The sequence below is a fragment of the Equus przewalskii genome, chromosome 17 (genome assembly GCF_037783145.1).
Source record: "Equus przewalskii isolate Varuska chromosome 17, EquPr2, whole genome shotgun sequence".
Taxonomy (NCBI): Eukaryota; Metazoa; Chordata; class Mammalia; order Perissodactyla; family Equidae; genus Equus; species Equus przewalskii.
Window position 1 is genome coordinate 41856900 of NC_091847.1, and position 24523 is coordinate 41881422.

Genomic DNA, 24523 nt, shown 5'->3' on the forward strand with positions numbered 1-24523 from the left:
TGAAGAGAATTGTATCAAAGAATTTGTGGACACATTTTAAAACCACCACAAGTGTGTTCTAATAAATCGTTCCAGAGGCTGTTGGCAAATTATTCCTGCTGTGGAACTGTAGAGAGTTGAATAGCGTTCCCCCCAAATTCATGTCCACCTGGAATCTCAGTATGTGACCTTATTTGGAAACAGTCTTTGCAGATGTAATTAATTATGAATCTTAAGATGAACTCATCCTGGATTTCGGGTGAATCTTAAATTCAATCACTGGGGTCCTTATAAGAAGAGGAGAGGACACAGAGAAACACAGGGGAGAAGGCCACTGAAGATGGAGGCAGAAATTTGAGTTTTACTGCCACAAGCCAGGGAACGTCAGGAGCCACCAGGAGCTAGGAAGGCAGAGACGGTTTCCTCTCTAGGACCTTCAGAGGGAGCATGACCCTGTCAACACCTCGCTTTCAGACTTCTGGGCTCCACAACTGCCAGCACATAAATTTCTATTGTTTTAAGCCACCAGGTTGTGGTGATGTGTTATGGCAGATCTAGGAAACTAATACCGATTGCCACTTAAATTTGCCTTTGAATAATATTGTTTTATAACTTAACATTATTGATCCAAACACTTAAATTTTCTTGAAAGGATACTAATTTTGAGGGTTATTTTTGTAAAGTATAGTTTATTCTTTGTTGATTAAAAGGAAAATATAAATTGCTCCTTCTTCTGTGACACAGCTAGACTCATTGCTGTTTAAAGACATTTAAAAAAAGTCACCTGACTGAGTATTAGGAATTTGTCAAATTGATATGTGTTAAGTGGAGCACAGGGTGTTGAATGGTGAGCTGAGTTTCCAGAATAGACTACAAGAAAAACTGAAATAGAGAAGTTTATTACACATAGGTCCTGGAGGAAGTACCTGGCACACCTTGAGGGGCCACATGGGGAGGTCAAGGCAGGGTGCAGACAGAGAGCAAGAGAAACAGGATGTGGGGCACATACATGACTTTGCGAGGTTCCATAGGTGGAGTGCTTTCGGGTTCCTAGGTTAAGGCTGGATTGGTCAATTCAAATCAAAAGTGTGGGGGTTTTGGTAAGCCCTTTGGGAGTCGTATGTAAGGGGCACACAGGGGAAGGCCCTGGGAGGCAGGCGAGACTGTTGATCACAAGGGCTGTTGGGGAAGTCACATCAGGGACTTACATGTCCTAGTGACTCTTCCGGCTACTGTCTAGGGCATGCACTTGCATGAGGGGCTAGTGTCAGTTTAAGGTCTCTGCAGGCCGCTTGGCCAAAGAAAATGAATTCCAAGGCATCAATACCATGGAGGAGCTTAGCTAAACTCTTGACACTGAGAGACAGGAGGCACAGGAACTCTTTTCCTGAATGAACAACTAACTAGCTTCTGACTTTGGTAGATGGAAAAGCACTTAGCCCTCAGGAACAGTGCTGGATGTCAGAACTGAGGCAAAACTTCAGTGTGAAGTCACTGTGGGATCACTGAACATCCCAAGTAAATAGTGAGACTCTGTTCATCCTGACACTGTGTAAAATTAACTTGAGAGAGGGAGAATGTTGGGAAGTGTTATGCATTTAAATTTTACTCAAATTAGATTTAATTTGCTCATTTATAATTTCATGTATGAAAAGTCTATTTTGAAAAAATTGGTTTGGTAAGGCAGATAGGGAAGAGTACTGAAGAGATTTCGTTTATTTGTTTTACTGCGATTTTTTTTTTTTTTTTGCCTTTGGCAAAAGTTCCATGAGTACTAATTTCATCTGTAAGTGAAAAGTATTTATTATTAGGCCCCAGGCTCACATAAATACAACAGCAGCAGTTTAAGAAACAAAGTAAAATCATTTTGATAGGTTTCAACAGATTTTCCCCCCAATTCCACTCACATGATTTTATACTCATGAGGTTTAGAACTAAACAAAAATGTCAAGTTTTAGAAATATTTGGGGTGTGAATCTTTCAAATGAAAATTGAGGAAAACATTATCAAAGGCGCATGAGAAAAATATGAGTTTTAAATAGCACAAATGAAACAGCAGGCAGGGTCTCACACTGAGGAACAGGGTTAGTGAAAATGTAAGTGAGCCCTGAGCTCGGGGTGTTGAAATTCCTATGTGGAATTTTGTGACTGACTGGGTGGGGAAATGGGATATTGATACTAGGACAAGATCAAAGCTGAAAGCAAATCTCAGAATACACTTATCGTGATTATCATTATTTGCGAAGTCATGATTAAACATGTGCTGAACGCCTGTAATTCAAAGAGCATGTTGATTTGTTACCCTACATGTTGGAAAAATTTATATGTTACCTGATTGTTTGACAATATTAAGAAACTTATTATCTAGGATTCTCACTGTGCAACATGGCAGAAAAAATAGATCACAGTGTTCTCATGAATGCTGTTTCTGTACTCAGATATATAACCACATCTATATTCATTCCAACACTTCAGGAATCCAAAGTAAAGCAAATGTGCCATTTAAACAATAACAATTGAAGCACCCACACACTGAAGTACACTTATGCAATAACATAGCTTCACAAATGGGGAAATGGTGGCTGGGAAAAATGAGTTCTATAGAAACTGAAACATTCAGTTATAAGCCAGAGGATTTTACTTTATTTCTTCCCTATTCCCACGTCCCCCATACTAAGTTTTATTTGTTTGTTTAATGACATGTGATTTTAAGAGGTATATAGGAGATAGAAATAAAAAGCCCTAATGAAATATTTGTGGACAGTATGGAGAAGGATGAACCAGAAGAGAATTCAGCATTTAGTACTCTGCAGAGAAGTTTTTCAATAACTGTCTTTGGAAGGTCTGAATGAATATGAATAAGTAAATGAACATCGGATGAACTAATCTACATAGGATTCTGCTTTAGATGACTGAGGGAAGAAAGGTCATGCCATGTACACAAAAGGAAAGATGGGTTTATGTTGAGTTTGGGATCCTTATTATATATACAAGCAAGTTTGGGTAAAACGGGATGTTTTGACCCTAACGTTTGATTCTATGGACATTTGTTTTTTGGCATACTAGAGTAATCTTGGAATATTTGATGAGAATTGCTTACAGTTTTAAAAAAAATTAGCTAAGAAATAGAATCTAATATTATTCTTTTGAAAATGCATAATAGATCATACTGTAGAAATGACATGAAAGAGAACTGACAGTGATTGAAACCATCATTTTCTAAATAATCACTTCTTGTTGGAAACATTGAAATTGCAAAAATTGGCCTGAGAAAAATTAAACAAAATGATCCACATAAAATAAAACTAACATTTTTAGTTGCAATTTTGTTAATAAGTAGAATGTGACTAAGGATTTAAGCTTTTTGTGAAAACTGTCACAAGAAATCTATAGTTAGATTAAACTGTAAAGTTTGAATTGAGAAAATTTGCTTTTCTTGATAAAAATGGCCTCGAAGTCAAAGCTATAACAGTAAGATTTTATAATCCAAAAATAATTGTGCTGTCTTTGTGGTAAAAGTTAAATAGAAATAACATTGATCCTGATGAAAATAATTTTAATAAAATACAATTGAAAATATATATCAATTGTTTGACAGTGCTGTATAGGAAATTGATCAAGAAATTGAGTTGAATTAACAAAGTTTGCTCTGAAAAATACTTTATTAAGAATAATTCATTTAGTTCAAATATTTATGGCTAAGATGTTTGTATTTGTAAAGACAGCATCAAAACCTTGTTGGGGATCAAAGTGGCAAGGCCAAAACAAGAGAGTCAAAATAAGGAGGTGAAAACATCCTCCTTAGCAGCTGGATATGGGTCGAGAGCTTAGGAGAGAGAAAGCTGAAGTAGACATCTAGGCCTGGGGGACTTTAGAAAGCATGTGAATTTGAAGCCATGGGTGTGGATGAGCTATTCCAGGAGAGAAAAGGACAGAGAAATACAGTTCAGGCAAATACAGGAAGAGATTGTGATGTGACAATGAAAAAGAAGATGATGATTATGTTTTGTCTCTCAAGGTGCTATTCTGCTTGTCCTACTTTTATTGTTGTATGTAAAAAGGAATTTAGTCTGTTTATCTTTTAGCTCTTTGATAGAATAAAGCTCTTCTGGATGCCGGCAAAACATCAACCAGATTTTATATATCTAAGGCATGTCCCACTTCGAAAAGTCCATCTCTTCACAGTTATTCAGATGAGTTGCCTTGGCCTTTTGTGGATAATAAAAGTTTCAAGAGCTGCCATTGTCTTTCCCATGATGGTATGCAACTTCTAAGTCAACTGTTTTTCCCTTCCTCTGATTTTCTGCCCTCTTTGGAAACACATGAACTGAAATTGGAAAACTAGAGTCATCTTGAAGAATTATGGGAAACCCTGGTATAAACTTTAGCCACCAAAACTAGTGACTAAGAAAGAGTTTGAGATTATATATGAATTTCAGTGATTTATATTAGTTTTGTCTCTATCATTCTGAGTATTGGTAGCCATTTGAATTAACTGAAGTTGAGTGGAAAAATGTAAACTTTCAAAATTTCACATTAAAGATATACTAGCAAATCTGAAAAGTTAGGGGATTTTTAGAATTAAATTTCATGAACTATTTCAGATAAATTTCAAATACTTCCAAAAATATAGTGAATTTGAATGACTATAAATAATTTTAAATATTATCAGCATAGATAAGAATGGTTTAACGTTTGTTTAAAATAATGCAAACTATTAACTACATCTGTTTAAGGAAACAGTCAAATACATTTTGTAGTTTTTTAATAGCTTCTTTAAATAACCCCTATGATGGATAAAATCAGAGCCTTTATTCTAGGGATGTGGTAAGAAAAGGAAATGAAGGAAGCAAAAGTACAGAGAATATATTTCATACACGTATATCTTCAAATTACACTTTAATCTCAGCTCTAGCTGAAATTGACTTGTTTCTACCAAAAACACAAACAAACCAACCTACATCTCTCATTTTTGTTTTTTCCCTGTTTGAAACTATTTTATTATTTACTTCAGGTTTTAGCTCTGGTATTTGTAAGAAAGTTGATGGACTTTTTGTTTACCAAACGAGAACTCAGCTGGTTGGATGATTTAATGCCTGAGAGTAAGAAAAAGAAACTAGAAGATGCTGAAAAAGAAGTAAGTCAGAGCAAAATCAATATCTTATAAAGAAAAGAAAAAGGAATACTTGTACAGCAATAGCTTTTTGCAAAACTAAATTATTGTCTTTATCTTTAGATAGTGATTACTAACAACCACAGGTGGACTAGTTTGGAAGGTTAATGTTTAAAATCGTAAAGTTGAAACTTGAAGAGAGAGAGAGTACAAATCTACAAATCTTATATGAGGAAACCAAACCCTAATGAAATATGCTAATACTTTGTACTTCATTATCCTCAAAATTGGAAGGTTTATATTTCCGATTCTTCCCCGTGGATGGCAGAAACTTACTGATGTTTAACTGTTCCCAAATTATGGTCATGTAATGATTGCTTTTTGATTGAATATGTGAGAAGAAAAAAAAGAGATGTTATTACTATTGGTATTTTTCTAGGGAACAAAATTTTAATCAAAAGATTCTAATTCTAATCACAAGATAAAATTAGTTATTCTTGAAATAGATGAAATGCTTAAAAGGAAAACATGTTGATCTGATTTGCTTTCAAAGTCATTTAAGATTGAGTAAATGTTGTTTGAGGAACTTTTGGGATTGAATTACTTTCATGAACTAATGATTTATCCTACTGTGTTTCATATGTTAAAACAATTTAAGTTTTATGGCATATTTAAAGTTCATGTGTAAGTCTGAGTCTATTTTGAAGGCTGATAATCATAATAATTTTTAAAGTATATAAAAATGACAAAGAGTATAAATGAAAAAAAATGACCAGCACATCATTTAGCAGAATGATTGAGCCGATAGATTATACAACGTAAGAACAAAATTTCCATGTGAGTAGAAATGAAGATGAAAGAGAATATTTGGTGAGAGTTTTCCACTATCCTTTCCATTGTTCCTTCTTGTACAAGGTGGTCACTTTCCTATCTACAGCATATTTTCTCAAACCATGGATATAGTCCTCCTTATCCATCATGTGAGCCTGTCTGGCATTCCGTTACTTTTCTGTCGTGTCCCATCACTGACAATGGATTCCCACATTTAGAGATTGATCATGATGATATATCTTAATTCTGTATGAATATTTCAATTTTCCCAAATATTGGAGAAAGCATACTTAGAATCATACTTCTAGGAATATTAATATAACATTAAAGATATATTATACAATTATTATTATTATTTCTTTACTTTTCTGTTTGGTATAGTCTTATTTAAGTATGAAAGATCTTTTAAAATAATGTGTAAACTGGTATATTTTGATAGTCTCTATTTCTTTTTAGGGCTTTAGTAAAAGATTGCTCTTATCCTCAAATACTATTAAAAAAAATGTGACAGAATTTGGCATAAATTAAATGTAAATAAAATGGGCACCAGGATATAGATATTCTAAAGCCTTAAATTATCCATACTTGATGTAATTTAAATTATTCAGGTTGAAAATAATTTCCAAGATGGTTTAAAATCCAAAGAAGACAATTTTGAATACGAAATTCATTGACCATGAGCTTGCCCTCAGTCTTTCTGATAATGAAACTACTATTAAGTGTACTAAATCAGTTACTTAAAAATGTAATTTTGCTTTGATTTCCTGTCAAATGTCTTTACTACTTTTGTAGAAAAAAGCTAGCGACAGCCCCAGCCATATAATCATCCCTTCCACAGCATTTTCCTTAGGCCATATCCATACCATGGAACGTTCTTGCCCTTCTAGAACTTTGTAAAACGAAAAATATGTATATATATTATGCTTAATATTTTTCTCTTTTATCATGCAAAGAAAATTTCAAATTCTCCCTTTGTATGTCTGTGAGATAGGAGAGAACAAATTTGATAGTTATCATAAATTTATTAGAATCTGCCGTTATCATTGCCCAGAACCATCACATAGCTGCATATAGGTATGGTACTTATATGTATGTGTGCTATATATCCATTTTGGAGTTTATTAATCTCAGATAGGCAGGCACCCTATGTAATGAGCTTATAACCTTTTTATGTTATGGATCCACTGTACTCCAATGGTTATTTCCTGTTTCCTGATTATGAAGGTGAAGATTTTAGAAGTAATTAAATATTACTGAATTTCCTAGAACTCATGTTTTCTAAAAGGATAATAAAACAGATTAAAGATCTATTGAGGCAAATTTATAGCTGTATCCTTCAGATCTTGACTATGAGCAAAAGTAAGGGAAAATTCTTTGCAATACATTCATCAGGCAGATTTACAGACCCTTAAAAATCTCAAATAGATTAATATGGTGATACTTTCATGTGGTCCTCAGTACATGGAAGGAAACAAGAGAACCACTAATACAGTGAAGAAATAATCCATAATTGAACATTAAAATATAGCTCCGACCAATGCAAAAAGAGGTAATTCTCCATCTGACAGCTGGAGAGAGAAAAGAAAGTTTAAAGACGTTTACTTTCTAATTAGGAATTAGTATTAAAAGAGTATGATCAGTATAGAGAGCAGGAGGATTAAAGAAGAATTACTCTAAAACTTCAATTCTGGTCGATTTTCTACTTGGTCACCCAGATCTCTGTATTTCATTTTCTTGAGATTATGGACTTCACTGAAGGATGTAATCTTCTTACTGTAGCATCTTATATCAAGGCCCAGTCTTCAAAGAAATTATACATTAAGGTGGTAAATAGACAAGTTCTCCAGAAATGTTGCATTTCTGCAATTACTCACATTAATTGAGTAACTTTGTGATCTGGAAAGATGGTAAATAGCAGAAATGTCTCAGCTCCCTGAGACTTGAATTTAAAGTAGGCTCACCTCTTGTCCTTTTGATGATAGTTACAAGCTTGTACCTTTATCCTCCAGGATTTTACTATCAGTAGCCCACTTCTGGTCTCATGGCATTGAGAAAACATTAGTTTGACCTTAAAATTCAATAATGAGTTAAGCAGAATAAATAGCTACACAGGCCAGTCCAAGGTCGCAGAGCTTCTGTTCCAAATTTTCATGTACTTCATGCATATGCATACGCATATGCTTCAGTTTTTAGAAAGAAAGGATTATAATCAGGATAGAAATGAATATTGGAACCCTGACATTTTGCACATTGCTCTGTGTAAAGGGAAGACTGCAGAATCAAATTCTGAATGTCCAAATGTGCTCAGAGTACCAACATGCCTTCCTTCTCACTTAAATATTCTCTAGGACATTATACACATTTGACAAAAGGGCTGCTGTTAAAAGCAGAAAGCCCCAGCAGAATGTTTGCTCCTGGGTAGGGGAGAAGGAGGTTAATGTTAGATAAGTCCTGGAAATTCAACTATGGGCAATGATCATGATATTGACACCTCTTGGTTTATGGGAGCTTCACCCTAGCATTCATGGTATAGGAAAAAAGAAAAAGGGAGCAAGTGGGACTTGTGATCTGTGTGAAGCAGAATCATCAGCAAGGCCAAGAAGATGCAAAAGCAATCTAAAAACAAGTGCAATTAAACAAATTACAGAACATGTCTCACTGCTAAGAAAGAGCAGAACTGGTTGTGGATTTGGGAAGCATGGCTTCATTATTATATAGGCAAATGTTATTTCTAACTGAACCTTAGGTTGAGGTAAGCATATTCTTCTTCTTCAAGTGGTGGTTTTCAAAGCGTAGTCCCAGGACCACTGCTGCATCAGCCAGTGCCTGGCCACTTATTACAAACACAAATCCTTGGACTCTACTCCAGACCTATTGAATCAAAACTCTGGGGATCAGGCCAGAAATCTGTGTTAACAAGACCTCCAGCTGATTCTGACGCATGCTAAAATTTGAGAGAAGACCTTTCCTAAAACCACAGAATCTGTATCTCCAGAATATAATTTTCTAAATCCAAGGTTACTCTGTCAGAATTTTTGTATTTTATAAAAATTTAGATAAGTCACTTAGAGACACTGAATCAAATATTCTGATGGAAAACATATGTTGCACCCATCTGTTTATATGAATTCTATATGGACTAGCCCTCTTCCTCATTTTTCCTCTCAGCTTTCATTGTTAAGTGAGTAGTTTTATGTATTGGCTCTTCTATCTATTGAACAGTCTAAGAAGTACTTATAAATATAACATTTTATGGGTTTCAAAGGATTTTTTTGTTTTTTGGTGGGTTAATTTTTTGGTGAGGAAGATTGGCCCTGAGTTAATATCTGTGCCAGTCTTCCTCTATTTGGTATGTGCAACACCGCCTCAGCAGGGCTTGATGAGCCATGTGTACGTCTGCACCCGGGATCTGAATGCATCAACCCTGGGCCGCCAAAGTGGAGCATGCAAACGTAACCACTATGCCACTGGGCCAGCCCCTCGAAGTATTTTTAACATATATATGTAATGCTTGCAGCAATATCTATTCTATTTGTAATCACAGAAGGAAATGATCAGACTTCTTATGTTCTGTAGGTCTTGTTTTCCTCTTGGATAAAATAAAGGGGTTAACATGATTTCTGAAGTCCCTTCCGTTTCTTAAGATCTCTGAATTCTAAAATTCCTAAATATTTTCTCTAATATTCTAAGATCTCTGTGAACATTGGCTCTCTGCTGTTGTACTGTGAGCTATTTGAGCTCCTACATAGATGCAGACTTTCCCTGAGAAATGGATACAGTAACAGATGCTACCTATGTCAGTAAAAGTAGAGCATTTGTTAGGTGTCATGATATATGAATCGTATTTTTTATCCTGTCACAAAATATAATTCAGATTCATGATGTAATTTTGATGAATAACAACCTATTCAGCAAAGCACACCACAATTCGACTCCCATTTTATTTTCCGCTTCTACTCAGCATAGGCCTTTGGCTCCAGCCAGGCTAGTTGTTCATTGTCATGCAAACACATCTTATTTATTCCCACCTTTTATCTTTGGCCCACATTGTATCTTCCTGCCTGGAGTTTCGTCCTTTCTACAACCAAGCAAGACTGGCTCACATACCACTTCCTCTACTCCTGTACTTTTTACGATGATCCTTCTTATTCTCTGAGAGTAGGGTTTATATTTTCCTTTTTATTGTTGTATTCAAAGTAACTAGCAGACTTCCTGTCGTGTAGATCTTGCTTAATACATGTTTGTTGAATGGATTCATGGTAGCTCCCGGATTATTCTTGTTATTCTGTGTGCTTAGCACATAATTCATGCTCAGTAAATGTTTGACTGCTGTTGAGTGGATTAGTTTTTTTTAAGCCTCAATTTTCCTGGATATAGCATTATATTATTCTTTTGGATATATTATTCTTTTACTGGATATAGCATTAACTATCTTTTGCTTCTTTCATATCTGAAAAATGCTTTGACTATCTTAAATAAAAGATGGCATTTAAATCACAGTATGAATATTCCTCTAGTCAACTTGGCAAGACCCCTCATATGTTCTTGAGTAAACTTTAATCATCATCCTTTTAACATCTTCCCCATCTTGTAGAACTCAGCATATTTTTGATGAACCCAATGTAAATGAAGTGCGGAATGTGACCCATTTTCAGGTACTTCTGACTTACAAAGTGATGGATACCCACTTAGCTTTATACTCTGTCTGTCTCTCTGTTTCTATACGGTTGAGATAAACTATGTTGTGATTGTCGTGACGGCTAGGTCCTGATTTGACTGCTGCTCCCAAGAGACTCTCAATTTTTGGCTTCCTCACGGTGCTGCCTGGGATGCAGCCGGCCCTCCATCCCCAAGCTCCGGGGCCCACCCAGCTTCCTTCTGGCACTGAAGGCAGCGGCTGCTCTGCCACCCTTCTCTTCAGATAAGCATGGCTTGGAAATGCTATCTTTAGAGGTGATGAGTTTTTGTTTGGATAGAATTATGACTAGTATAAAGCCCACACATGCTAACAAGCCACAGAGTGCAAAATAATTATTGAAAGCAATTTGAAAGAAAAGTGGAAAATCATCTGAGGAAAAAACAAAATTGTTCCCAAAGCTTTGGTCCAATTTTTTACTGTTAGATTGAACCTTGAGCCTTAGCTTTCTGCTGCCCAGTCGCTTAAGCACTGATGGCCCTGTTCTTCTCTTCCAATTTTTTGAATTTTACTCTATTAAACCTTTCTACCTGGCTTCTTGCCATTTTATTCTCAGTTGATCAGAAAACATACTATATACCAAGCTTACCTTTCAGGGGACAACCAAGGAAAGAATTGCATTTTGCTTGTGTCTTGGTTTTATTTAAATAGTGTTTGGGATCACTAAATTTCTTCTCTTTATGTCTCTCCATGTGCATTAAGGTAACCTTTTCTATAAAAAATAGTAACCTTTTCTACCTGAAAGGATGCATATGCTCTGCCCATGACCTCAATCATGTGCATATAAGTTAATGTGACATATGTATTATGTTCCATATATAGTGACTAACGCACTTGCAAGGCATGCCTCCTCTAGGCTGCAGATTAGCTCTGCTCTAATGCGTAAGTGTTAATTCCAAACCAAGGTACTGTCTACTCACCTTAAATTAATTCTAATAGTACTGCCAAATGACAAAGGGACTAAGCATAGACAAGTAATAAGTGTGTCTGATGGGTCTTAAAAGAAAAATTTTCCTTGAAGAACAACACAGTAAGAGAATAGAATTAATTTCCATCATACTAAGGGGTAACAGACACATGTCATTAGTACTGCAGAGTCTAAATGTAACATAGGGTTTTGGGGGGGGGGAGGAGGGACTTATAAGCAGAGAAGTAGCAGAGCTCATGGAGTCCCCTAGCCTCTCCATTATTCCACAGCATAGGCTGAGTATAGATTTTCTCTATGCAGCATGGCCAATGTCCCAGCAGACAGGAGCCTGCCTTGGTTAGCTAAATAGATGTGTACAGAGAACATTGCAAGAGTGAGAATGATACCTGCCCCTACATTGTATTATGTATTTATAAGTTAGCTGAAGAGACTCTAGAGGACAGTTTCTTTAAATAGCAAGAAATACATCAAGGGCTCTTCAGACTAGGCAGCACATAAGTTGAGGGCCAAGATCTGCATACTGAAGACCCCCGGAACAGCCTTGCATGCCAGGAATGATGACATGAGCCAAAGGTCATGTCTTTCTGGAAGGTGATTTAGACCAGTCAAGCTATCTCTCTGCTAATGTACTAAAAAAGGGACAGCGATGAGCCTCCAGGACCATCCCTGTTTTCACTCCTCAGTTCCCATTTGGTCAGGGGGTCGCCTAGCTCTTCATCTGTACACATCTTAAAATTCCATTTCTGGAGTTAGAGCCAATAATTCTAACATTTTTAAATGGCCCCAGATAGTTCTCTGAACTTGAGCAATGCTAATTGACCCATTTGATAATAAATGCATCAAGTAGGAGCTATAATCTATAGATAATTAAATTTCTTTTTTGGTACATGGACAAAGATTGATGTTAAAATTATTGAAAACTAAACCAGGACAATTCAACATGGTAGGATAAGATTATCTTCATCCCAAAGATATCGTCTTAAAATGTTATATATGAAGAAATGAATATATGAAGCATTTCCACCCTCTGGGGAAGAGTGGAATATTGTCATTGTAAGAATGAATCAGAGATGTAAAACAAAAGTCTAGGATGCATCTAAGTGGAAAAGCACACCTGTGTTTCAGTCCACTCAGAAACATACCTTTTACTTTCTCTTTCCAAGTCGCTAGAGCAGGGGTTCTCAAAGTGTGGTCCTCAGACCAGCATTATCAGCATCAACTGGAAACTTGTTAGAAATGTAAATTCTTGAGCCCTATTCTAGACCTGCTGAATCAGGTACTCTGGAGGTGGGGTCCAGCAATCCATATTTTTAACAAGCCTTCCAGATGATTCTGATGTAAACTAAAGTTTTAGAACCACTGCTCTAAATACATTCTTCATCTCCTTCTGATAGAGCATTCTGGAAATGTAATTTCAACTTTGTAACAACGAACTGATTACATTAACTATGCTTTTGTTCTCATAAAATTTAGATTAATTTTTTAAAAAAAAATCTGCTTGGAAATGAACGATGTTTTACATTGCGTGACATGAAGGAGATTGTTGTTGGCATTTAAATTACTTTGTGGGATGAGACTCTCATTAATTACTTATGTTCTTGGTAGCTGATGCTTTATTGAAAGGACCTGTGCTAGCATTAATAAATGCAAACAAAGTGGAAGGTTCTGAGGTTAATGAGATAGTGAAACATTAATCTGTGTTTCTTCTTTAATGTAAAATGGAGACTCATCAGGTTCACTTCATATGTTTTACATTTGTCTTTCCAGGAGGAGCAAAGTATGTTAGCTATGGAAGATGAGGGCACAGTACAACTCCCATTGGAAGGGCACTATAGGTAAGATATAAATGTAAAAACACGCCAAGTTGAGGAATGGAATGTATTATTATATGCTCTACTGAAGAATTTCGTACTGTGTGGATTCCTAGAGAAGTTTGTTGAAGTTGTGCTAGAGCAGAAGGAACGGAGACTAGGGATTCGATTACCCTCTCCCATTACCAAGTTCTGCCGCTAAGAGCTGTGTGACTATGGCCAAGTAGCATAAAATGCAGAGGTGCAGGGAGCTGTTAACTGAAGTCTTTTCTCCTCATATTTTATAATGAATATGAAAACTTTCTTTCATATCCTCTGAAAGTAGCCCCTGAAGACAGGTCGCAATTCAATTCTGGGATAAATGAGCTAGGTATTCACTAAATTGATCACAGATAAATGCTTGAACTCTGGGAATTTACCCCTTAAAAAAGGCACTTCCAAAGAGGTACTCTATTTCCTGAGTTGAAGGAATCAGTTATACCAGTCACTTTAGGAAATGTTTACGAAACTCTTCAAAATATGCTAATCTTCTTTATGCACAAAGACATAGCAAAAGAAAGCAAACTCCTGTAAGTTATAATATAAATTGTTGAAAGTATTTTCCCAAAAACTATATGTATGGTCTCAAAGTGGGATAATTTAAGTCCATCTCAGTAAAAAAGCAGAGAAGACTTTTCTCTGAGGAGAGAATTTGTCGTAGTGTTAATAAAATAGGAGAGAATCCTCTGGATCTCTTCATGGTCTGACTTTAAAATCATATTTCCTAGATTTTAAAAATATAATTATCTAACACTTAAGAGTGAACACAAGTATAGAAGCTGTTTTTCTTCCTTTTTTCCACAATGTTTATATTTTAAAATCCTATTGATTATATAGTTGAATCAGCATATTCCTAAGTGTATTTTGTAGAAACCAAGTCTCATTTTGTAGCCCTCTCAAAGGATTCTGTGGTTAAAGAAGTTTGGAAAACATTCCATACTGCATTCTAGTTTGGAGATTCACATATCACATGGCATATTAGAGAATCTAAGTAGTATTGCAGTAAAAAAAAAAGTTTAATTTTGTTTAGCATTTTCTAAACTCTCTTTTGCTCGCAAGACTCTTCATCATATAATATTATGAAAAACTTGTATTTCACATGCTAATCTTTTGGGAGTTATTTGATCTCATGCTTCCAGTTCTCAAGGGCTGGATGGACTAGAGGAATTAAAGAACATGTGCCAAGATTGGGCAAGGGAGGGAACATGTGGGACCCAGGGTTTCGCTCCAGAGTCTTAGTGTTCCTCTTAAAAGTTGGATTTGTTGCACCAGTGAGGGTCATATGAGGTCAGCCTGGGATTTCTGTAGAACACAATTTTTTTTTTTACAGCAGAGTATCTTTCCTATATGTAATAAGAATAATGTTTAATGAAACTTTCTTTGATTTGGCCTATGATTTATCTCTGCTACCATTTGGTTATGTTTCTAGCCCTGGGAATTTGGAGCAATCTGAATGTCACCTGTAATCAGTGCCATTTTAAAATGTAAAAACAGCACCCAACATAGTACAGGTGCAGATATTACAGGCTCCCCCAGCCATTTGGAAAGACCTCTGCCAAATACACAGGCTGCATTCATTTATCCAACAAATATTTATTGATTGGGTGCTAAGTGCCAGACTCTGTCTAGGTCTTGGGTGAACAGCATGGACAAATGGTCAAGAATCCTTGTCCTCATGAAGCTCATATTCAAGTAGACTGGAGGTAGGGGAAGACATAAGATAAACAAATGAACAAGTAATATAGTATAGTATTTCAGATGGTCAAAAGTACGATAAAAACAAAAGCAAAAAATAAGGATAAGGGTGCTATCAGGGGATGGAATTAGAAATTTTAAATAGAGTGGTCAGTGAAGGCCTGTCTGTGTTGGTGATATTTGAACAAAGGAGGGAAAGGTTTGTACCATGTGAAGGAACATTACAGCACAAGGCCTGGAGGCAGCAGCAAGCCTATAGTGTTCTAGAATAGTCAGAGGGCGATTGCATGTGGCTGGAGAGGAAACAGCCAGAGGTGTAATGGTAGGAGAAGAAGTTGGAGGGTGGGGGTGAGGTCAGAGCCTTATAGTCCATCTACTTGGCTTTGACTCTGAGTGAGTGGGAGCCACTGCAGAGTCTGAGCAGAGGAGTGAAGTGCTCTGCTGAGCTATAAATGTTAGGGGCCAGAGGCTAAGAATGACCATGCAGACCCTAAGCACTGTAATTTGAAATGAGTTAGGAAAACTGTAGCCAAAACTAATTCCATATAACTAGAATCTTTCGTTTAAAGTTTTGTTTTTCACATTTTTTTAATAATTGAGAGAACTATTCAAATTTTCAATTTTTAATTGTCAAAAATTCTATGCAAAGGCATAAGACTGTCCTATATTTAGTTTCTATCACTAGATAACTGCAGTTACTTATTTAATGTTTATTATTTCATTTTGGGTAAACTCCTATCTAGAGATGATCCATCTGTGATCAATATTTCTGATGAAATGTCAAAGACTGCCTTGTGGAGGAATCTTCTGATTACTGCCGATAACTCAAAAGACAAGGAGTCAAGCTTTCCTTCTAAAAGGTTTGAACTCTAAAATAACATGAACTGATACTAATCCCAGTCGTTTTATGACGTAAATCCATTAGTGAAAGAATAGTATTAGTTTCCATCGAATTTAAATCTAAAATATTTCAGAAGATTCTTTTAAAAAGTGTGTAGAAATTGTAATTATCACATTTGTTTGTTTTTCAACATCTCTCTTTCAAATTAAAAGCTCTCTCCAAAACTATGACAGTGGGGGGTAAAAGGTGCTATAAATGAGTCTCAATGCATGCCATTTTTGGACATTGCTTTTGGTCTACTCTTTTGCGGTAGGATTTTACTGTATCCTCTCATCACCACTGCCCAGGACCCCTTAGACATCTGACCACATGTTGCACTCCCCCATTGTCCTGTTTTAAACCCATATGGCACATGCAATGGTGATTTTGTATTTAGTATATTTCCAGTCCCGTATTCCAACCTCCTAAAAATCTTCCCTAACCTCTTTACCCCAGAACTTTCCACTCCAGAAAGTTCTATCCATTCTTACTTCTCTGTGTGTAAACATTACAAACGACTTTTGTAGTTGTGGGTGAATGTTTTAAAATGCATGCTGGGGGGAAGAGTGTCCTTAAATATCAAATCATCGCAGGATTTCCACCTGAATTTTCCAGAATTTATAAATAAGAGTTTAAACTATCCAGTCTTCTTAGATGCTGAGCTGAAGAAAAATCTCTATGTTATGCTAATATCTCTTCTTATTAAAAGAGTGATTGAGGGATTTGGGACAGTGTTTAATAATTAAGTTCCTTTATTTTCATGACCTTAAATTAACATTTTCTACTTAATTTTTATATTACATTTTTGTTATAAGCTCCCCTTCCTAATCACTCTAGAAGCTGATTCCCCGAAGGTAAGACCCTCTCCCTCAAAGCTATTTCTTGGTTGCATTTCCTTATGTTAAATGGTGTCTTCTAGAAACCTGGTCAGCCTATGTTCTGTGTGAGTTTTGGGGAGGCAAAAGGCATGGAGAGTCTCGGGCTTAGATCCAGTATCAGACCGTTGATGGTGTTCCCATAACTACTCAGCTCTTTAAGAGAATTTGGAACTCGAGTAAACTTTTTCCCCTACATGACTTATGCAAATGCATCGTATATAAATCAACAAGTCTCACAGACCTGTATTTAGTAATGGCATCAAATTTCTATACTGGAAAAAGAAAATTTATCCCTATAATTAAGAAATTGCAAACCTATGAGCTTCCATTTATGCACCACCATGCTTCCAAACCTGCAAGCTTTATCTGGCTTCATGCAAACTATTTGGAAACATGGCTAGAGAAAGAGGCTACATTAGATTTAGAGACTATATCTTTTGTTGCTGGTTTTTGTCACCCCAAAATTGCATGCTGCTTCAGTGTCTTCTCTATCCCAAACAGCATAAACAAGACAAACAGTGGATGTGCAGAAGTCTTCACCCCAGAAGAGCTGGGGATTAGTCACACTTCTCTCTCTCTCAGCAATTTACTCCAAGAGCAGTTAACATAAGTCACTCAGTAGGCTCTCTCAAAGACTTTTGGTTGATGTTTGTTGTCTTTAAAATCTTCGTGTACTTTTTGCTTGGCTTGAGCAGAAGGATTATTTTATTCTAAACACTGCTTTATCTTCCTGTCCCAAAGATCCCTGCTATAGTCTTATAGAGTCATGCTCATAGTCATTCTGTTTTGCTAGAAGTCTTGGAAGAAAATCAGAGTTATGAGAAGTATTTTCACAAACTCATTGAAATATGTGCTTATAGACCCTTTCACATTAAAAAATATGGCATTTCTATGATTTTTTTTTTTAAATGAGAACTCCAGGTCTATGGGTCAAAATAAAATGCCAGCCATGGGAAATATATGGAGAATTTGAGACAGTCAAACTTGTGGATTGCTTTTCTTCCTGTACTGTATAGATCCATAATCCAAAGTCTTTCTCTATTTTTCTTTGGTTCAAGCAAAAGTTTATATGTCATGATATTTTAGGTATTCCTTAAACAGTAAAGTCAAGTGATGCTTTTCACCGGAAAAACCTAGTTGTTTTGAAAATACTTGTCTAGATGACTTCAGACAGTAGATTAACTCTAGTGAACAATGTAATGTGCTTTAAGCAGGTCCAATTTTAAACAGACTATCCTTTATATTTTGATATAACCACTTGTTTCATATTCTTTGAACATATGTTCCCACTGACATGAGGTTCAAAGTATTGTGGAATGAAACTTTACCCAGCTTTCTTTACCTTTAGATGTGATAAAATCTGTAGATTTCTATGTGAAAAATATCTCTTGGTTAGTGGTTAATGTCTTTCATCTTCATAACAGTAGAAATTATCAGGAAGAGTGTGACTTCCAGAAATTCTAAAACCAACACTAGTAACAGAAATACCCTCCCAAAGCCACTGATATCTCTTGGTATCTTTTGAAGGCATTGAAGTATGATGACCAGGAACTGTAAAAATTTCATCCCTGCTAGAGTGTCTGTTGGTAAAAAAAAAAAAAAAAAAAAAAAGGCCTAAAGACCAGGTTACCAGGGTCTCTATCTCTTGAGACCTAAGATGGCTTCTGTGCAGTCTCGACACCCCCAACCCCTAGTTGGTTCCACCCTATCCCTTGCTATAGGCCCTTCTCTGATAGGCTACATGCCTTTCAGAGAAGCTTAGATTTCTTAGTGGAGTTTGGAGTAGCAGTTATATTTTCTCCATTATTTCATTCTCTTTTTGTTGTCAAAAATATTTTATCCAGTTTAACAGAAAGGAGGATCTAAGAACTAACTGCAAATTCTGCCACATCTGTAGGATGTCTAATTTGATCCTAGTTTAGCAGTGCTATGCATACATATGACAGGCTCCTCGGCAGCTTATTGAATGGACTGGTGGAAACAGAGCTCTTTAAAAAACCACATTACATCAGAATAGGTGAGCAACTGCTATGTTTTATAAAACTGACACCCAGGCTCAACAGTTCTTGGGAAGGTATCTGGCAACGTTAGGAAAAGCAGCACTTGATTTTGCCCTGGTGGCAGAGGCTAGACTCTGGGACCACCTTCCCGGCTCCCTTCTGTTACCCCACTCCCATCACCTTCTTCTACCCTGGATTCTCCTTTGCTCTGATTTCCTAAGCTTAGGCCTCTCCTAACTGCTTGGTAAATGTTGTTCATAACAACTATTTTGGTGTCATTTAAAAATAGCAGTTTCATAGATTGCCTGGCAGCATGAAGGTAGGGCTCACGTTTTCTTCTCTCTTGAAATATCACTTCCTTGTATTCTCAGTTGTAACTCCTTGAGGACAGGGACACTGTCTCATCCATCTTGTATTCCTTGGTCTTTGCAGAGTACCTGGAATATAATAGATATGCAATATATATTTATTACAATAGCACATAATAGATATGATATACTTTTAATAAATAGAATGTATTTTTTACAATGAAAGTTTAGAATTGATTGGTGTCCTAAAAGGTGAATGTAACATGGAATAAAGCGAGAGTAGTAATAGAGGAAGAAGATTCAAGTCGATAATATTTTTCATAGAAGCCTTGAGCTGGTTATAAAATTTATGCTTTGTAGTTTGCTGAAATCTAATCTGACACCCAAACTGCTGGTTTTAAAGAGGAAAAAAAAAAAAAGCCAGTCTTTTCATCAGTTATTGTTTTGTAACCAAACCACCACTATGACCAAAGCAGGACATCATGAGGAATCACATCTGTGAATCAAATCAACATTCTGAATCTCTTTTTTCACTGCTTAGTGATGAATAGTGCCGCCGGGAATTGGCTCATTTATCAAAAGAGCCAATCGTGCATAGCAGAGCATTGTGCACACAGGAATTGTGCACGTGTGGAGACCCATATAACCCTGTCCCCACAGTCTCCTACAGATAGGGTCTGTTATTCCGTCTTTCAAAAGATAGAGTTCACTGGAGTTGGGAATACCAATCTCAGAATCCTGGCATTTGAGTTACAAGAGAACTTAGGGGCCATCTAACTCAAAACTAATTCACAGATGAGGAAGCCAAGTCCCCAAGAGACTAAACAACTAGCCCAGGGTCATACAGCTCATTCTTAGCTTCTGGGAGCTGAGCATGATCTTCCGACTCCAAGCCCAGGCCTTCCTCCACTGCCCCATGCTGCCCTTTTTCATTGGCTTTATTTGGCAGAAGAGACTGGGAGCCAGGTAGAGCCCAAGAAAAAGTTAATTTAGAAAGTAGGGTAGCAGACACTTGTCATATGAAAGGAACTTAAAGTAGAAAAAAGTGAGTCATGCAGATAGAGGAGTTAAAAATACAGAGTTAAGGCTCTCAACACATCATGTGCACACTGTCATCTCTTCTCATGGAAGGAAAAAAGAAAAGGGAAAAAAGTTGCTTTGCTCTGACCTGTAAGTAGTGTGTGCTGAGAAGTGTGGCAGGCAGAAACCCGGGTGCCATAGACGCTCGCTCACACCAGCGCTCAGCGCTGGCAGCGTGCCACAGATGGCAGAAGCTCCAGCACTTCTTACCTGATGGTGCCGGGTGGTGGTGACAACTGAGAAGGGCTGTTTCTAGTTTGAATTGGAGGAAAAACAATTTAAAAAACACACTCTTAGAATGTGTCTAAGTTGTTGACCACTAAGAAAGCTGCACAGGAGGCCCCATAGTAAAAAGGGGTTTTTAACTGTCACTTTATTACTTGGAGAAGAGTTATAAAACCAAGGATTTCCCCACCATCAACTATTTTATAAATTTATATTAAGGGCTGCAGCTAACAGTAAAAATGTATGGGTTCTTCCAGCTCAGGGCCTCAGAGGCTGGCTAGGGGTTGCCCTTCGTGTCACCAGCAGGGAAGGACACGGAGAGGCCTCCCATGCGGGGGGCTTCGCGCTGAGCTGGAAGTAGTCGGGGAGTGAGCGGTTCTGCCCCTCTGGAAGCATGTACTCTTGGTGTGAGCTTCATGCAGATGAGCACATTATTTGAATTTTCCATGAAAACTGTCAACGTGAGAGTAGGAAAAGTGTGCATCAGAAGAATATAGAAAAAAAAAAAAAAAATGGTAGAGTTGCATTACCAGCTTGCCCATTGAATAAAGTTCATTGGAGAATAGATAAAACATAAGCCGCTTGGGAATGAGTTTATTCTGGAAAGAGTGAGATGAAACATGGTTCCTTTGATGGACAGGGTGAGGGTTTGTCTGTGAAGAGACAGCACAGGTGTGTGGAGGGCAGCGTGTGGGGTGACCACCTCCTCCAGAGCAGTGGAGATGCGTCTGTCCTACTGACCAGGACCCAGTTCTCACCAAAGGTCAGGATACAGTCTATGCACAAAGGATGAGCCACTTGCAGCAGAGCCCAGAAATACCTGCTGCGACATCTTGTTTGTGTCATTTATAGTGTCAGTGCTATCTTAAGATGGGGCGTGACTGGCATTTTCAACAATCATCAGTGATTCATTTGGCCAGATGAGGACCTTGGTATTAATCTTGCATGCTTTTGGAACTGTTTTAAAAATGTCTGGGTTTTGTTTTCTGGTTTCTGTTTTTGAATTTCCCTCTTTCCGCAGTTCTTTGTTTCTGTCTCACGGAGCGCAGGGGGGTTTAATCGCTGCTATCTATCTATGCTTCGCAGCATGAAAGAGCAGTGCCTGAGGGCCCTTGTGGTGCTTTGGGGTTGATGGGTTTTGTGTCTGAGCAAGCAGATCTCACAGTAGCCATGCTAGATTGAATAATAACTTTCTCCTTTTTTTCCCTGTAGCATTGAAAGCCGAGAAGAGAAGAAAGCTGACTCAGGGAAAGGTGTTGACAGGGAGACTTGTCTATGACTTGATCTTCAATTTATTTTTCCATATACATGAGAAGAGTGCCACAATTATTAATAAAACTGCTTTGATCATGTATTGTAAATTCTGTCTCTAGTCCCAAATCCACCTTCATACTGTAAGTAGTGCAATACTTGTTTCATTTCTGTGTTTAAACTTCTGAGCCGTGAGACACCCTTATGAGCATATACAGTAGCTACTGCAAGAATCTCTGTGTTCCTTGCTGTATGTTAGACATTTGTAAACACTGGATTCTCATTGTCAGTTTACGAGAGCAATAGCTTTCTTAAAGAGATAAGTCATATTTACCTAGTTTGTATTTTCCTACTTTAGCGACCTGAAGATACCTGATAATTTCATTCAGAAGAATTTTGAAAGGTAGTCTTACTTCTTTTTATTTTTTATAGCTTAGCATTAGTGACTTATTTCCAAAGACCCAAATCAAAAAGTTAGTTTGAAAGCATTTTTTAATAATTGTATTTATGCATTTCCTTGATTTAATATGATACATTTAATACTTAAGAATTTATATGTAACTCAAACAAAGTCATTTGAAAAAATATATAGAAACGTGTTCACAACTTGTTTAAAAGAATCAGACACTAATGCAAAGGGTCAAGTAGTATTTGCTTAAAATTCGAGTTGTGGTTACGTGATCAAATACTAGGCTTGTATGAAATGCTTTAGAAAAACTTTGTAAGTTTTGTGAGATTTTCAATATAAACCTTTACCAGAAATATGCTGTGAAATCTCTCTCCCATTGACAACAAATGTTTTCCAAATAAACCTATTCTACACATACTCGTGGAATGCCACATGGTGAATCATTGTACATGAAATTCCACTCCTGTACAGTTATTCTGCTGCTAACGGTCATGTACTGCTTAATGCTGCTTTTGAATCATGTTCTAATGTTAGACTGACAGGTCTCCAATTGTAATTTTTTTCTGCAGAGCTCTTTTCCACTTTTTAATTTAATTAAATGCATGTTATAGAAAAATGATCTTTTAAGTGAAAATCTCAGATTCTGTTTGAGAAGGTTCTATAGCTATTTCAGTCCATAAGAAATAATCCATCTTTACTAAGCTTATATAAGAGGAAGTAGAGTTAAGAATTTTTGAGCATTACTAAAAATACAGTATTTCATTTCATTTTAGATGAATATGAAGGTAATAAAGATGAAATCTCATAGTGTTCTGGTTTCCTAAGAATGACCAGTGATCCTCAACCTTGTACTCTTCGGTGTCCAATTGTACAGTAATTCAGAGCCCTGTGACTTTTCCAAACTATTAATTACATATTCCGTATATGAGTATACATTAAAAATGAAAACAAATCCTCCTGTGATTAAGCTTATGAGAAAAATAAAAAGACAACAAAGCCTTTATTAGGTTCAACATTTTGATACCTTCTGAAAATTTTCCCTAACAATCTTTTAAGGAGCCGTTTCTTTTATGGAACATAAGCCTAAAAAATATAAGAAAAATTTGCAGTTAATAAAGTCTGTGTTTATAAATGCCAAGGAAAAATACAGAAGCTTTCCATTCCAAATGTGTTGCCTTTGTATATTTTATAATACAGATACTATACTGTAAGCATTTCCATTGCTTCTTTATTTAGCTTAGCTGTTATGCCAGTCAGTCCCAAAAGCAGCCTCTTAGTGTTTTAATATATTAATAACTGTTCTATTAAAAATGATCATAGTGAATTAAAGCCTTCACATGATCAACTATTTGAATAAGCAATCATATCCAATGAAATTCTGTATTTCTGAGTATTTTTATAGTCCTTTTGTTCTTGTGTGAATTTTAATGCTATCCCTATGTTAATCCTAATATTTTGAAATCATATAAACTATAAGAAAAATGTAGTGTTCTATATTTCCTCCTAATTTCAGATTCCTGGTCAAAATTACTGAATATCTTGAATGTAATTTATTGCAAAGTTTAAGTAATGTGTAAATGTGACTAGGATATTGTTTTTCACAACTAAGAAATGTTATGTGGAAATAAATATTTATCCTAACTAATTTCCTTGAACATTTTAAATTGTGACACAAAGCGTCTTGTCTTTTTTTTTCTTGGTGTTAATCAGAAATCAATGTGGAACATTTTGATTGTTTGAACATAGCATTTAAATTTAGAGACCCCTGATATTAAGAAAACTTGGTGATGTAGACATTCCAAGAGTAGACAATTTGACCTTTATGAACAGAATATTATGAGAGCTATATTAGGATGTATCTCTTCAGTTTCCCAGAGAGCAGTGACTTGGGTGCAAATGGCGTTGCTCCCATGACCAGTAAAAGCTTCCAAGGTCATTAGTAGGATTTCCCATTATTAGAACTTCTTAGACTTCTGTTTTTACCCCTTAATGAAAAAGCATTCCCTGAAATTTGTCTCCTCCTTGTTTCCTACAATAGGTCAGATGGGACCATTATTCTTTTGTAGCCATCTGGCAGTACATTGTGGAGGTAATTGCATTCAGAACTCTAATGTTTTGGTTAGTACTTTTCTCTTGATTTGTGAGTTTACTTTGTAATTGCTACCATTTAACAGCTTTTGATATTGGGGAGTTTTTTCCTAAATATAATCTGAATATCTCCTTGGTATAGTTTAAACTCATAGCTTGAAAGAAGCTCTCCACTAATGAATCACAGGCAACTTGTATTTCAACACAATTCCTAGATCTTTTAGGATTTTTCTTGGCTCTTAAAAGTGTGGCTTGTTTTTTTCCTATCTGCACTGATCTGCCGCTGTTTCTGTTTAACTGTACCTAGTTTGC

At 36.4% G+C, this 24523-nt stretch overlaps 1 protein-coding gene across 25 annotated transcripts in view; it reads left to right on the forward strand.

Moving 5' to 3' along the window:
* Positions 1-23793, forward strand: part of SLC4A10 (solute carrier family 4 member 10) — a 275647-nt gene extending 251854 nt beyond the window's left edge. For 12 of the 25 annotated variants that reach the window (XM_070581380.1, XM_070581389.1, XM_070581381.1 and 9 more), the window contains 6 exons: positions 4065-4238; positions 4994-5116; positions 13315-13382; positions 15836-15952; positions 16788-16826; positions 21676-23793. In XM_070581380.1, the coding sequence (XP_070437481.1) occupies positions 4065-4238; positions 4994-5116; positions 13315-13382; positions 15836-15952; positions 16788-16800 (495 nt within the window). In that variant the 3' untranslated portion in view covers positions 16801-16826; positions 21676-23793. The remainder of the gene's footprint in view (positions 1-4064; positions 4239-4993; positions 5117-13314; positions 13383-15835; positions 15953-16787; positions 16827-21675) is intronic. The other 13 variants (XM_070581385.1, XM_070581393.1, XM_070581386.1 and 10 more) reach the window with 3 other exon arrangements.
* The last annotated feature ends 730 nt before the right edge of the window (positions 23794-24523 follow it).